This window comes from Monopterus albus, unplaced genomic scaffold, assembly GCF_001952655.1.
Source record: "Monopterus albus unplaced genomic scaffold, M_albus_1.0 scaffold19.1, whole genome shotgun sequence".
NCBI classification, from domain to species: Eukaryota; Metazoa; Chordata; class Actinopteri; order Synbranchiformes; family Synbranchidae; genus Monopterus; species Monopterus albus.
The window spans coordinates 489,416-506,085 of record NW_018127899.1 but is presented as its reverse complement, the minus strand read 5'-3'; the positions used below and the strand labels follow the sequence as shown (position 1 = coordinate 506,085).

The 16,670-nt window shown below is 41.2% G+C and overlaps 1 protein-coding gene across 1 annotated transcript in view; it reads right to left on the bottom strand.

The window, feature by feature from the left end:
* The window catches only part of LOC109956341 (pleckstrin homology domain-containing family A member 7-like), a 108,926-nt gene that overhangs the window by 24,641 nt on the left and 67,615 nt on the right, over positions 1–16,670 (bottom strand). Inside the window, exons 5-9 of the mRNA XM_020593361.1 lie at positions 13,184–13,301; positions 8,732–8,836; positions 7,424–7,497; positions 6,718–6,725; positions 5,370–5,461 (exon numbers count right to left, since the gene is read on the bottom strand). Of these exons, the coding sequence (XP_020449017.1) occupies positions 5,370–5,461; positions 6,718–6,725; positions 7,424–7,497; positions 8,732–8,836; positions 13,184–13,301 (397 nt within the window). The remainder of the gene's footprint in view (positions 1–5,369; positions 5,462–6,717; positions 6,726–7,423; positions 7,498–8,731; positions 8,837–13,183; positions 13,302–16,670) is intronic.

Genomic DNA, 16,670 nt, shown 5'->3' with positions numbered 1-16,670 from the left:
ACTCCCACACACATCAGTGCCTCTTTTCATCTCTGTGGTTTGTGTTTGTGTGGGAGTGTTAAGGGAGTTCCTGATTATTTGCATTCTTCACAACACTGTTTAATAACACTTTGAGGAAAAATATAAAAAGCCTTTCACTATTTTTCTACCCTCAGGTTCACCACAACTCCAGCCCCACATCACTTCCTTCCTCTCCACCTTTTCCCCTATTACTTCACTTCTTTATTTGACTTTTATTTTCCAGCCCTGGTCGCTTCTTTCCCTCTCTGTGTTCTCACAACTTCAGCAACCTCTCTTTCTACAAACTAAAAAATATCAATTACTGCTTGTACTCAGAAAAAGCATTGGCTCTTTTCCTGTGGACAAACCCTAACACACACACACACACACACACACACACACACTCTCTTTCTTTGTCCAGGCCTATTTAAAGAATCATTGTGCTCATAAAGATAAGCCTCAGCAGCCTACAGGGCACTACAGAGCTCCTGATAAGGTAGGTCTACAAAACTGTACAAACTGAATTTACACTGAAAAGCATCCAAATAGAGACAACAATAGGTTGGGGGTGTCTCAATTTTAAGTCACACCTTTTTAATAAAAAGATTTTGTTATTAATCTCTGCTTGTTCAGACAAATCCTGGTAGGAAATTGAAATATTACAGATTTTTCTATTTCAAAGTTTCCTAAATAAGCATTTGCTTTGCAGGTTAAAAAGAAAGAAAAAAAAAAAATCAGCATTTGAGTGACTGTGGGTTTGCTCAGTCTACACCGGCACTGAAATCTTCTCACAGCGTTTAAACCATATTTTTCCACTGTTCATTTCAGAAACTGTAGAGCGAGGTGATGCGAGGTGCAGTAGATGTGACAGATGGAGGAGGCAGCGAGAGCAGCACATAGATGAACGATAAGCCCAAAATCAGAAGAGCCACATACAAAGATTCATATTGTGATAATGAGAATGGGGACAGAGAAAGGGGAGGATTTGGGGGGGAGGAAACAGAAGTGGAACTAAATAAGACAAAAAAACAACACAATCACATCAGCCAAAAGCATGTTATTGTTAAGACACGCAACAAAAACCAGCACAGGAATACACAAGACGGCTGTATATTGTGTTCCGCTTGGACCAAAAAGCGACTGGTAGACAATGAGGATGAATAAAGATTCATATCTAGCAAAGTGAGAGCACAGGAGAAGTGGAGTACCTATTTATGGGAGGACTGTCACCGGACGACGGAACACACTCGCGGCGAGGGAGGGGAGTCCCAGTCGGGCAGCCAACCAATGGGAACAAGAGAGGGGAGAGGATTTGGTGAATAGGGTGAGGAGGGGTGGGAGGTTGTCCGAGCTTGACGGTTTAATCTGTGGGGTCATGATATCTTTGTGATGAGCATCAAACACCAACCATCAGCTCACATGGCTGGCAAACTGTGGTGCGGGTTAGCAAGCTGGGTCAGGCAGCATTTTATATCAGTTTGAACAGGATTTTATTTCAACCTGCGTTCACTAGCAGACAGGTGGAGTTTACTGGAGCAGGGAAATTTGGGTTATTTAGGTGGAAGCTTGGGTTTCACTTCAGTTCATCTCAGTTTATTTCAGACAGTAAGGATCAAGTTTTACTGTCCTCTCTGGTCTGTTGCCTGACTCCAAACATCACCAACAGGGACACGTTAAACCAGCGGAGGTCAGCAAAAACAAGATTTTCAGCTGCTCTGTATAAAGATGAAAATAAATCAATTGGAAGGAAAAAATAAATGTATACAAAATGCTAATACTGATGAGATTGTAACAGAAAACTCTGAGCTTTGTGACTATGGAATATTGAATACTGTGGCATTCTTTCATCCTCCTTCCTCCAATTGGAAAACAGAGCTGAAACATCACACTTTTAGAATATAAACAATTTAGAAACTATTGTATACTGTAATGTGCACTAGTAGTAGATATTTTTATATTTGTGTTATTTCATGTGCAAAAAGTGTGACTTCAAAATGCAATTACATCGAATGGACAGAGTAAAACACAATTTCCCTAATTACAATGGTTTACGATATCATTTCAGCAAACTCCCTCCTGTCTCATAGTCAAACAGGATTAAAATAAACTAACAATCACGTGGGTGAGGCTGTGAGTTGTAAGGAACACAAGAGAAGGAAAAATAAGAGTGGGAAAGGACCAGTTCACTCCTGTTTCTGTCACTCATGGTAACAGACAAACACACACACAAGCCTGGAGAATCTCTGAAATGACTGTTTCCAGTGGAAACAGCATATCCCGCAGTATTAGACAGCAGCATTAATAAAAGAACATAATCAGAATGAACAAGGTGCATATAAATGGCAGAAAGCACTGATGGTCGCAGGCAGACACTCTGCACACAGTGTTTGCCTTCGGGCCTGGCTAAAGCAACAAAACAAAAACAAAAGACAACTCTAAATCCCACTGACATCAACTGACTAGACATCTTGAATCATCAGGGGTGGGTTTATCCTCCACTACAGCCCTGATCACTTATAATCCCATATCATCCTATATCAGCCATGTAAACCAGCCATGGAACAGGGAAGTCCAATGTGTCGAGGATGCTTGGGTCATTCGACAGACACATGTTAGATCTGTGGGATCTATAAATACGATTCATAAGAGCTGCCATTTTTATGCACCAAATCCATTGCAAGATATACAACTTGTCCAGTTTACAGCAACTCAATGGACCATTAGTGAATCTTTACATATTTTAATACGCGGACACTAAAGCCCCTTTTCCACCGCCTGGTACCGGCTCAACTCAACTCGACTCTACTCTACTCACCTTATTTGTTTTTCATCAGTCAAATGCTGGGACAGTACCCGGTACTATTCCTGGCATCACGTCCGTCGAGGTTCCCAGTGAGCTGAGGTGATACCAAACGGTGATGTGTAAACACTGCCGACTACTGAGTGGTCAGAGAAATTTGTGACTACTACACTGTGATGACACCAGTTGCTTGTTCTTCATTCATTCATAATAGCAGCTCCCACTTCTCTCATGAGCATTATAGAAGGTAAAATCTATGGTGACAAAGGCCTTGAGCCTCTGACACCATATAATTATAACCATTATATTACATGAACCACCACATTGTACATCTCATCATGTAGCCCATAGGGTACTGAATGTGATAATATGAGCACAATAGCTAAAGCTATGCTTGCTAAGTAGAGCTAGCTAGCTGGCTGGTTTATTAGTGGGTCATCACATCTCAGAGCAGATCTCAGAACATCAGAGCAAATTTCTAAACTGACATTACTTGGATGGATTAACCACATATTTGAAAACTAAATAGTTATCTTCTCACCTGAAAAACTATCAAAACGGCTTAATAATAGGGTGAAAATTGTAACAGCCTGCCCTGCCACAGCGGGCCAGTGACTTCATGGCAGTTTCATGCAGCGTTGCTGTGCCAGCCAGCTACACTCAGGGGTACTGTAATATCCGCTGTGGAAAACAAAGCACCCGGTACCAAAAACGAGTAGAGCTGAGTAGAGTCGAGTCGAGTCGGTACCAGGTGGTGGAAAAGGGGCTTAAGCCAACCTTCTTATCCAGAGAGATCTGTGATTAGTGAAGGCTGGGGATCAAGGACAATTTGGTCACGATGGCCAGACTGCTGCAGACCTTTTGGTCATTAACAGCTAGACAAACCTGTTACATGTGATATAAACCATGTTAAAGTTAAATCAAGCTCACTGACTTTTAAATGCTAACTTAACATATGCATTCAAACTGTCATGCCTTCGGTATAAAATAGTGACGTGTGCGTGCTCACACAAGTCAGCCTCAACTCAAAAAGACGTGCCTCAGGGAATAGAGAAGCTTCATGCCATTCCAGAGGCGTTTGTATGACAGACATTCAGGGCAACAGACAGCGCTACAACAGGTGGTGAGTGCTGCACAAATCTGAGTGGTGGCTGGCTGGGTGCCATTGGTCTGTTTTATGAACTGTGATCCCAAAAAACAAATACTTTAATTTAGCTGAAACTGCCTCATCAAATAGGTAACTGCTGAAAATGCAATGGTTTAAAAGTTAATATACAGGTGGAATAAGCAGGAAGGCAGCAAAACTTAACTGAACTGGTGATTTTAACTTCAGGGTGACCATTTCTCTCAGAAGCAAGTGTCAAAGCCACACAAACACAATGAATCTCTGAGGCAATGTGAAGTTATGTAACTCAGATTTTTCTTGACAAAACATATCACTGTGGGAAATAAGCCTGTTTTCCATCGGCTGGCACCAGCTCAACTCAACTCTTCTCGCTTTTGGTACTGGGTGCTTGGTTTCTCCCTGCTGATGGTCCCCTCTTGGTGTAGCTGGTTGTCCAGTAGCAGTTAGCGTTAAAATGCTTTTAAAAATGGCACTTTCTTTGTTCCAGGACGTCTTGCATATTGATGATGCGATTTCTCTGACCAGCCGCTAATCTGTAGTGGTTACACATCACCGTTTGGTATCACCTCTGCTCGCTTGGAACAGAGGTGACACCAAAAATAGTACCAGGTACTATCCCCAACATTTTACTGTTGGAAGCACAAATAAGGCGAGTCGAGTCGAACTGAGCCGGTACCAGGCGGTGGAAAAGGGGCTTTAGTGGCATGGCACCAAACCTGCTGGTCGACATTCAACAGGTGTTACAGTAGTACTCTGTAGTAAAGAGGGGACGTGCTTTCACTTGGAAAGGAATGTATATTACTTCTGATATCCTTCTCATTAATAATACAAACCACTTGGTGGGAACTTTCATTAAAGGTTCTTTAAATAGCAGGAAGGATCTACATTTTTAGCATGTGCTCCTAAAGGGCTATAAAATGTTTAACACTGACGGTACCGGTTCTGAATATTTCTCCAGACGATGGAATTGCTGAGACATGCATCTTCCAGTCAGTGATCCTGCTCAACAGTGTCAGTGGAAGTGTGTAGAACAACACAGTATTCACTGCATGGATTTTACAGAATAATGTTCATCACATTGCATACAGTACAATGCTTCATGCTGAGAAGTAAAACTAACAATTCCAAATCAAATAGATTTTCATTCCTACACTAGCTTGAATTTAAAGTTTACACGGTGCTGCTTCATCAAATTAAATGTCATGATCTTATGGCAAATGGTACTTATGAAAAGTACATTAAATTCATTTACTGCAAATGTGTAAATCTGTGCTGCATTTCATACTTTTGGGTTTTTTTTTATCCTAAACCAGCAAATACAGGCTGACTAATCTCACACTTGCAAACCAAAAACAAACAAACAAACAAAAAAAATCACATCAGAGGAATTAATTCAAAAATATGAAACTGCACAGACTAGTCTGTGCAAAAAAACGTACGTACCTTAAAGGCATACTTGCGGTTTATGTGATCCTCAAGTCCCACGGGTGAAATGACATAGCTGGGCAGAGGAATACTGCCTAGGACTGATTCCTAGAAAAAAAGGAAGGGAGCAGATTATCAGGGTGAGGAAGGTGACATATCACTCATCACCCACTAATTTCATCGCTGCCTGCCACCAGTATCATAACACACACATATGCCGTCATTAATACCGTGGTGTGGTGCCAAACAGTAAATGGCCATTCTGGTATCCCAGTGTCACAGAGCTAAAGCTGGCCTGCTCCAGCTGGCAGTTGGCCACCTTTCTTCTGTGGCTGCCCCATCTGGTTTACAAGCCGAGATCAGTGTGAACACACCCTTTAAACATTACATCTCAACCCTATGAACAACAGCGTCCTCACTATCCAAAAGCATCTAAACTGTTAAGGTCTAACACTCAAACTGGTCCTCACAAAGACAGACGTACTGTATCAGAATAGCTCCTTAAATCTTAATTCCTTCACACATGTATAAATAAACATCTACCAAGCATATGTGTTCCACTGAACATTGTGAGAGAACACTGGAGTGTGTATTTGCATGTGTGTGTGTAGATGTGCAACGACTGCCACATCATAAAATTTAGCAATGGTTTAAAAATATTCATTGACAGCACCTGTGTTTGAGTGTGGGTGTTTGGCTGAGAGGTGATAAGATGGCACTGTGAATTTAAGGGGTAATTGGTTAAAAATAATTCAAGGACCTTTGGAGGAGACATTCCTAAAGTGGTGGGCGAGACTTTGAGGACTTTTTATCTGCTCTCCCATGTCTGTCTGACACACACACACACACACACACACAGAGATAAACATACTAAGCAGACCTGACTGTGTCAGGCTGAGTGAGATTACAACCAAACATATGAATGGGAGAATTTGTCACTGTACCCGTGATGCAAAGTGTAAGGTGCAGTGCTGAGATTGTGTGTTACTATCATACAGTATATGAAAAAAGAAAAGAAGATTCTCACATTTCAGTGGCTGGAATCGGAGAATGTGTGGAATTTCTGCTTGATAATTCAAACAATCAGGTAAAAACGGTAGCTAATTGTCTATCAATCAACTCAGTTAATTATCTAATCACATCACATCTAAATATAACAGAGTTACATTTTCTTCCTGTCACACGTCCCATGTTTCTTTATTTGTGTTTATGTATGCATTGCTGGGTGACACTCAGCCTGGAGTCAGAGTTTGAAATACAGTGTGGAATTTTTCTAATTTTAAAATGTAAAAACTCAGGTTTACACCACTCCTACATTTCCAGAAAATTTAAAAATAAAAAAACTAGGCAGGACTCAGAGTGCAACCTCTGCTGGGGGGCAGCTCTGCTTCTCCATAATGCCATAAACAGCAATATTCCCGTGACAGTTTGACCCACATAATATAACTGTTAGTGACACGTTAAAGGTATAGTCAGTGAGTCTAAGTCATGACACATTTTGCCATATTCAAATTTTTCCTCACATTTCTTTGCTTGTGGCTGGCAAATAAAGGATCAGAGTCGGGCTGACAAATCTCAGCCAATCAGAGCAGGAGCACCCTCGCTCCTACTCTGATTGGCCATGTAACTGAAGCACTGGCAATATAGTTTTTTCTGTATTTTGAAAAGTAAAAACATTTGTCCTCAAAAACAAGTCTTTGATCAGTATGTGCTTGTAATTTTAAGAGTAGTCAGTGAATTCCACTTTTATAGCAGCAAACATTTATGACCTCAGCTGTTTCATTCTTCAAATAACATCACAGAAAACAACACAGTCCACCACAACACCGATTCAGCAGCTTGTAACATTCCGGTTTTGTTGAGAAATTCTGAGAGGTGTTGATTCAACTCCATGGTGGGCTGTGCAAGTGTTGTGAATTATATGGTTTCTGGTGTTTCTGTTATTTTGTCCTTTCCTGAATGTATGAGACTGTGAGGAAGTGGAGAACAGACCTGGGAAGTAACTGGGAATTTCAAGGACAATATTTTCTTCATTTGCTTGGTCTAGTCAGCATCATACAGCTGAAGACTCACCTTTGTAGTAGAACAGGCAGAAATCAGCCAAGACAAACCACTTCCTCTTCCAAAGACGCATCCCAGAGCTGTCCTGCAGAAAGAAAGTCAAGGTAGCAAAAGTTGATACTGAATGAACGAACACTGAAATAGAAAGTAGCAAAAACTGAAGGGGCTCACAAGAAAGACGAGTCAGAGACCTTAAACAGGAAGAGAAAGTGGGTAAAGAGCAAGATGAAGGAGACACAAACAGAAACAATATGGATTCAGTCAGGAAACAAGTAATGAGAGGAACAGGCTGGTGTGAACAGGAAAGGGAGCAAGGAAGTGAGCGATCATTTGTCCTTGTTCGCTGGCTCGCGGGGCCTGCCATGACTGCTTCATTGCGTGTTTTGTCTTTTATGATCTCTGACTGATACCGATGCCTTTGGAAGAGGAGGAGAGATGGAAGAGGAATGAAATCATCTCAAACACAGATCTGTACTCATTCTGTGGCCAAACATGCAAGAAGCTAAAACCATGTAACCCAGAGTGTTGGGGGACATGACAGCATAAATGGCTTTCTGTCCATTTGGTTATGATAATGTGCATATTTAGTGCATGTGATTGTGCCTAACATTGTGTGTGTGCGTTTATGTATGCATTTACAGTATGCCCCTGCCAGCATTAATTTGTTTTCCTAATAAAATTTTAATTGCACAGCACTAAAGGACTGTGTATATGAGCCGCTGTGCTGTGCATTTAGCTGTGTGTACATTCATACCTGTGTTACTGTGTGCGCTTGCCTCTGTGTGCGGTCATTAAAATACAGCTGCTTCATCGTAGCATCATTCACTGTTTGTCTTGTATGGAGGCCAAGTGTTTTCCCATGGTATGAAGCCAAATATGGATACTTTAATTATAACTTAAATAAACAGGAATAGCCTGTGATCAAGAACAGGTGCTCCAAAGATCCAAACAAAAAAATTTATATATTAGGGACAATATATCAAATTTGAACTATCGCGATACAAAAAAACAAACAAAAAACATCACAACATGTATTGTTTTGTCGAGGCTGACTCATGTGAAGCAACTTCATATTTTTTGTAAATAAAGATGGAAGATAAGTGAATATATATGGTTGCTCTTTACATAATCAAACCACTGCAAAACCAAAGAGGAAAAAGAGGAATAAAGTATTCCACAGCTAGTCATACATTGTCTTTGACTGTTTAATTGTATCATGATTGAATCGAATCGTACACACCATATCGTGCATCGTATGTAGAAAAAGTCGTATCATCCCATCCCTAGCTATAGGATGCGGTCAGTGTGCATATCCTGACCTGTTTGTACAGCCATCCTCGAACCACCACAGGGACATTGGGATTCCTCTTAATGGCCTGCTCTCTTTTCCCGAAGTTGTGCACCTTTCCGCTGGACCGGGAACCCTGCAACACACACACAGACATCCACAGGGGGCTTTGGTGAGATGTAGGAAAACATGATTAAAGTGTTCAGCATTGGCTGTGAATAGCTGACAATGTTGCTAATGAAAGATGTCGATTAAAAAAAAATGGATATCAAGTGCAGATGCTGATCAAGTAACTTCATTACTCATCTATCAGCTATTAGCCACAGAGCTAAACTAGCCCATGTGATGGCACCAAAGACAATCTGTAGTATTATAACACAGTACATCTACTGTTTGGAGCAGGACTATGGTTAAGGAGTGTCGGCGTCCTTAACCATAGTCTTTCTGTGTTTTCTGTGTCAGTAAATGATATTTGAAACAGGCTGTCTGCACCTCATCAGACATTCAGTCTTACTGAATGGACCTTCACCCACACCATGATTATATTTTTCAGATACTTCTACTTTTCTGCCCCAGTTGTTACATAATTACAGCCATTATTTGAGCACAGCCAATTTTCCACTGGACCTCTGTGACAGAGTTGGCCATGGCTACTATAACATTTGTCTGACTTTTACAAAGCCCCCATAGGTTATCATGTAGGAGTGGACATGTGGGCTGCAGGTCAGTGGTTCAACTCCAAGACAGACACCTGGGCAGTGAATCTGAATGGTTACCATCGGAAAGTGTGAGGCAGAAATTCCCAGAATGCTTCAGTGTCAGCTGTTACATAGGGTGGCAATGTGAACGTATCTAACTCGTTAAAAGCTAAGCATTACTAATGAAGGCAATGTTTCCTGCATAAAAATAAAGTTATGGCAGAAGAAGATAAACATTCTATCCCAAAAACAGCCACAGTAAGTGAAGTGTCCTTTGGCTGCCCTTGAAAATCACCACTAACTTGTTCAGCTGAAATATCCCAGCTCAGGTTTCACTGATAGTGGAAAGTCAGTATTTAAGAATGTAAGCCAGGGTCAGAACACACATTTCTCTAATTAATTTCACTACAACACCAGGTTATCATGTGCAAGGTCATGGAGAGCCTTTACCAGTTCACACTGGGTGAAAGCAGGGCTGCTACATTAAATTGGTAGTGAAAAGAGGCTTAAAATGGTCAGCTACAGTAAATCAGTGCAAAACAGGTGAAATTTGATTGTAAGGAGCCACCTGCACAGCCTGACGTAACCTTCCCAGTTGAGGTCTATTAGCAGTGTTTAACACTTCAGTATCCCACTCATCATTGTGCCAACTGCATTAATGCACAACCAGTGAAGCACATCAATTAGTAATTCATTATGCACTTTAAATATATTCTTGTGTTTTGGTTGCCATGCATCATTATTGTGTTTGTGTGTGCATGCCTGATTTATGTGCCCACAAACATACTTACACACTGTGCACCTACTCATGAAATCTCATTTCACCATCCTCTATTCTGAAGCCTCAGAGGAAAGACTACACACACATCAAACCTGCCACCTCCCTTACTGTTATTTTCATACAAAATTTGGTGTGACAGATGAGTGAGTGTGTATGTGGACTGGCAGCAGCACTGGGAGGTATCCTCAGCTGGAAAACAGCAAACACAGTCGCTAATTAGAGGGAGGCTATTGGCCAAGCATGATGCAAAGACAGAGTGGCTCCCATACTGTCACACTGGCATCCCTAATTTGTAAATATATAGTATGTGTATGTCCATGAATGTTTAATATGTTTGTCTCCACCTTGTGTCTCCAAATATGTCTGTGTGTGTGTGTGTGTGTGTGTGTGTGTGTGTGTGTGTTTGTGTGTGTGTATACGGTGCAGTGGTCTATTTTTAGGCTGAGGGTAATTTTGCGGAACAGACTGTGGTCCCCTGCTGTAAAGCAGCACTCTGTCTTGTAAGAGAGCAACTCAGGATGCAGAGCAGCTATTTGTTACATTAATAGGACATAATCAGACAACCTAAAAGCCTCCATAGCCCGGTCTGAGGTTGCCGGTTCAAATCCCTGGCCACAGAAGAAGCATCTGAGAGGGTGAGGTAATTAAAGAAGGGTAGTGCTTTCCCCTCCCTTTACAAATGTAGCTGAGGTATACTTGCACTAGACACTTAATCCCAGTCTGTTTAAAGCAGATCAGATCAATGATGAACAGCAGCTGAGTGGAGCTGAAGGTGGCAGCTCCCAAGAGTCAAACTGAGTCACTTTGAGTTCTGAAACGATTAGCCAGCTAACTGAATATACAAGTGACAGAACTGACAGCACTGTAGAACTGATTTTTATAATTATTAGTTTGCTTGATACCTTAAAGGAAATGTTTGACCTGCTGATTATGCTAAAAACTCAGAGAATTAACTACGTCATTGAGATTCATACTCTGGGTAACATGGATATCTGTACTGAATTTCCTGCCTTTTATCTAATATTTGTCAAGATATTTTGGTCTGGACCAAAGTGGATTCACTGACACTACCACCCTTAGAGCCACTAGCATGGCTAAAACATAACCCAATTAAAAAAATTTCAAGGCTGCAGTGAGAAACGCAAAGTGGTGAGCAAAATATTCTCTTACCCAGTGGGTTGTAAAATGTGAGCTGTTTAGCACTGATGATCTCCTACTTCTCACGGTGTTCAACTGTGTGAATCTAAAGCTTGGTGTGAGAAAGTTTGCATACTCATCATCAAATCCAGAATAGCAACTTTTTTTTTTTTTTTTACAGCTAATACAACAACTCGAATCAGAGACTTTTCAGTGACAAATCAGTCCTTTAATATCACTGACCAACAAAACAGGCTTATCATTTTAACTGGAATGTATTTGCTTTAATGTTCACTGTGGCACTTAATCTTAAATGGCAGAGAAAACTATTTACAAATATCGAGACAGGGCTCAGACGAGGTGCATAAAACTGCATACATTTGTAATAGCAAATGGGGACCTGACAGGAACTCAGACGGGACACTGACTTTGATAAATCCCAAAGAAGTTGTGCAGACTGGTTATGAACACAACACTAAAAATGCATGAAACTACAAAGAACACAAGTGCTCACAGGAGAGCTGTGACACATAACTGGTGGAAGAAATGGGATGAGCTCCCGATGAGGTGGAATGAATGCGACTTATTTAAAATGTGGATTCCTTTCTTAATGGCGGTATGCTGTGTAAGGTGCACACAAATGCCTCATCTTAGACAAAATTCTGTTGAGATTTTCTTGTCAGAATGAGGCTTCTGCACCATTTTCCTGCTGCTCGATGCAGGGGTGATGAGCCGGGGCACCTGGGAGGGCTGCAGGCCACAAAAAACAAGGCAAGTGATGGGCTGTTGTGATTGATGCCCTGTCATATCTGTACTGCGCCCAATGACACATGCTCAATCTTAGGCCTGCAGCACCTGTTGATAGGGCAGGATGAGATTTCATGCCACTGTGGAACTGTGTATGTGAGAGTGAGTGAATGAAAGAGTGCAAGATACAAACTGAAAGAAAGTGACAGTGAGGAAGAGTGAGAGAAGGAAAAGGGATGAAAAATGAATAAACAAGACCAAAAACAAGAAGAAGAATGCAGCCTAGATTAGATCAGTATCTGGAATTTGTCAACACCGCTTAAGCAGAATCGCTCCAGTGAATTTCCTAACACCAAACTGCCTGAGCCAGTGACAGCTTGAAGGAGGGGAAACTCAAAATAAAACCATCTTGTTTTATTGTTCCTATAACTAGTGTTGGAATGTGTGTGGGTTATGACGTACAGTAGGTATGCAGTGATCCACTATGAACAATTCTGATATGAGCACCAATTTAGAATCCAGCATGAAGAGTTGCAATGTGAATGTAGCCACAGCACTGCAGTCAGTGGCATGTTGTCTGTTGTCGTTGTCTGGAACAAAACAGGAGCTAATGAGCTCACTAAATGAAACATCTCAACAATACCCCTTCCTGCATGACAGCTAGGGGTCCACTGTAACTCTATTATACCTACCTACTTGGCTCTCAATCTCACTTTAATCAAACTAGAGCTATACCTACTCCATATCCACCAAACCTCCACCTCTTTATCTAGTAAAGCCTCATGTCCTCATTCGTGTAGGCCCGTCATGGATTCTGGTCAGTGGCAGAAAAACACTAAACCTCCATTCATCATCACCATCATCCACAGCTGGTGTGGGTCCACTGAAAACCAGGTCAGCGTCCACAAACAAGAGCGATGGCTCTAGTACTGCCAATTGTGTTAAACTTAACTCATACAATGTTACACATACACATTAACAGAAGACTTAACATCGCGGTATCACACACAGACCCCCAGTGTTTCGATGCATCATTCCCCAGCAAGGTCGCCCACACAGAACATGGCTGCCCCTTCATACTTTGATGTGCTTTAGATACAACCATAACAGCAATGCTAACCTTGGAGGCCGAGGTGGTGTCCACAGTGGAAGAGGTGATAGCAGTGGAGGCCTCGCTGACGGTGGCGCTGGAGAGCTGTTCACCCACAGGTCTGGACGTTATGCGAGCACCCTTTGGCCTAGATAGGAACAGACACACACAAAGGGTAAACACACGTTGTTTGTTATAATCTGAGTTGATATTGGTCAGTCACACTTTTTCTCCTAAGGGCTGGATGGTTGAGTCTAGCATGCAGCATCACAGGCCTGTACCCGTTAAGAGACACCAGTCAGCCTAAGCTAAGCTGTATGTCTTTGGACTGTGGGAGGAAGCCGGAGAACCCGGAGACAACCCACAGAGGCACAGGGAGAACATGCAGACTCCACAAAGAAAGGCCCTGGGTCAGCCGGGACTCAAACCTTCATACAGTACATCCATGGATTCACAGAAGAAAAATAAAGCACACAGCAGCAGTCTGTATTATGCAAATGTGCACTTCAACCTTTCAACTCTCAAATGTCCAATTTTTTAGGAACCTAGCACACATTGTACCAAGCTTATTTTCAGACTGACTGCCCATGCAGTCTTAACACTCAATCCAAAGGTTTACTGAAAAGATTTCAAAAGTCAAACTCACAGAGGACTACCAGAAGTTAAAACATAATCACCAAAACTGGATACAAGTTGCTGCTATATGAAAGCAGCAATCTATGTAGATAGCAGCACATTATGTAAGGTTGCAGTGAAACAGTATGAGGCCAGGACAGGCTATACAAACATCTGAGCTCAACGGACTGTGAATGAATGAGTCTCAACAAAACAAACATTCATGGATCAGCAGTGGCAGGATGATATTCACGCTGATATACAGACCTTTCTTAAAAATACAAAACAATAGTTTAATGGATATGAAAAAAGAAGAAAAAACAGTTTATGACACAGACAGGTTTTAGTTCTGTATTTACATCGCGCTGATCTTCTGATGTGAAGATAGCACATCAACAATATGGTGGCGTTGTGGTTAGCGCTGTTGCCTCACAGCAAGTAGGTTCCAGGTTCAAGCCCTGGCCGACCCGGGGCCTTTCTGTGCGAAGTTTGCAGGTTCTCTCCGGGCGCTCTGTGTCCCCCGCCTCTTGCCCGCAGCTGGCTGGGATTGGCTCCAGCCCCCTGTGACCCCGTTTGGGACTAAGTGGTTTAGAAGATGGATGGATGGACATCAACAATATCCCACTGAAATGACATCCATACAGTGTGCTGATTTTTGTGCACAGACACATGACATGTTGAGTCTCTGGAAGACTAGCAACAACTTTGTGGACACTAATGAGGATCTAAATAATGAATAATTAGCACTATGCTGCACTGATTCCCGTTAAATGTGAATGACATGTAAATATTATATCTGAAGGCTTAAGTTCTGAAGTGCCACTCGGAGTGCATGATGACAGCCGTGTTATTTCTGTGGTGAGACAGATGAAATGTTCCACGCTGGATGTTTAATTGTCAACAGGCTGACACCAGGCAGAGTATGTGTGTAAATGTCTGATTAGTTCACAAGGGAAAACACTGGGAGTGTAATGCATTCCTCAACCCAAGAATGCAACCCAGTTACCTAGTAGTAGATTTCTGTCTGACGCACACAAATAAATACATTGCATTTTTATTTCTGTAAACACAGATTCGGATGCTTCCCTATTACTGAGAACTACCCTTATAAAAAAAGCTCTGATTTGTTTGGTTTATAAATACTTTTTTGAAACTATAAAAATACTCTCCTTCCATCTCTGTATTTCTTTTTATCTTCTAAAGCACATTTTGTTTTCTGCTGTTACCATTCTCCCAGTATTTCTCTCTTTTTACATCTGAACAGTGAGTGCACTCTCATTTCTACCCCCCATATTACAGGTCGCACTGCAACAACAACACAACAGCCACCAGTTTCAGTACATTACCAACTTTTATCTGCAGATGAATAATGTAACCTGCTCAGTTATGCTGTGGGTGGACTGAGTATGAGAGAGAGACATTAGCTGTTTTCATTCTGCTGTTGAGGTAATTTCATGTAAACCTTTGAAAGGTCAGGAACTAGAAAATGTAAATTAGGTGCATTTTCATCAAAGTCAAAGTCAAAATAATGTATTTGCTGGGAAGACTTTAGAGACATTTTTGTTTTAATGTTTAGCGTCAGGGAAAGTCACTGTTCTTTGATTAGGAGGTAATGTTGGTTATAGTTTGAAACAGGAAAGCATAGGGATGGCTTTATGCTCTACTTGCCGATAAGAATAAAACTTTTTCATTAATGCTTTCTTTCTGTGACATTTGCAAAGAAAGAATTTTTAAAATGTAAAAAAAAGAGAATGACAAAAGTTTATGACCTCGTTAGAAGCGAGAAAGTAAAAAACAGAGCCTTTGAATTTGTCATAGAAATACAGTATTTAAAAACCAGTTATACAATTATTCTCCATATAAAGGCTCAGTTCTCCATAAAGGACACAGATTCTACTGGAAATCTGTTACATGCCTTTCTAGAGGAGTTCAACTTCAAGCTCAGGGAGGAGGAGCTCCTGAAACTAGCTCTTATTCAGGCGAGCTGGAGAAAGGTACAGTATGACCTGTCTTTTCTGTGAATTAATCTATATGCAAGTGTGTTCTGTCCAGATCCTTCATATGCTCAAAGTGGACAAGGTCATTGGTGGTAATCGGTTGACCTCTTTGCAGAAAGGTCAAAAGAAACCAAAAGGCAAATGGTCTGAGAGACAGAAAAAACTGGAGCAACAATGAAAAAAAAGAGTGTCTGTGAGGACAATTAATAGGCAAAACAAAGTACCTAAGTGACAACTTAAACTTTAAACATACTGTCTTTTGATATGTATTGTGTTTTAGGGTCTTTCCAGTCCATTTACTGCTTGTAAAGCTATTTAGGCAACATGGATTTTCACTAAGAATCCTCTTTGAACTGAACAAAACTAAATTCACCTCATCTATTACTGAGAATAAAAGTCAATATATCTCTGCCTGTGCTGCTTTGAGTCCCCCAATTTTATTAAAGTGCAATAATCAATCACTGGGGTATTGTTTTAATAACACTTCGCTGAAGGATGAATGTTGACAAATAAAAGAAAGTGCTGCAGAAATGGGACCAAACCGAGCAATCACTTCAGAAAATTCAAATCATCTACCCAAAATGCATTGGGCTGTTGTTTCACTCCATCTAAAGAAATGACATCAAAAGCAAAATCTTAAAAATAAACTGTGCTAGCCTCATATTCTAAGGCCAAAAAATGTAAATGTAGAGTACACTGTACTTCTCAGTCTACAGAGAAGAAAAACAGGTAGACAAACAACACACAAGGACACGTGAGACTAGCCTTTAGCAGCCCAGTCAGAGGATGACAAGGCAGGAACCCAGATCTAAAAAAATACTGCATATTAATCTCTCTCATAGATATTGGCAATGAGTCAAAAGTGAAACCACATAATGGGCTGGAGGGGATTTATTCATCAGCAG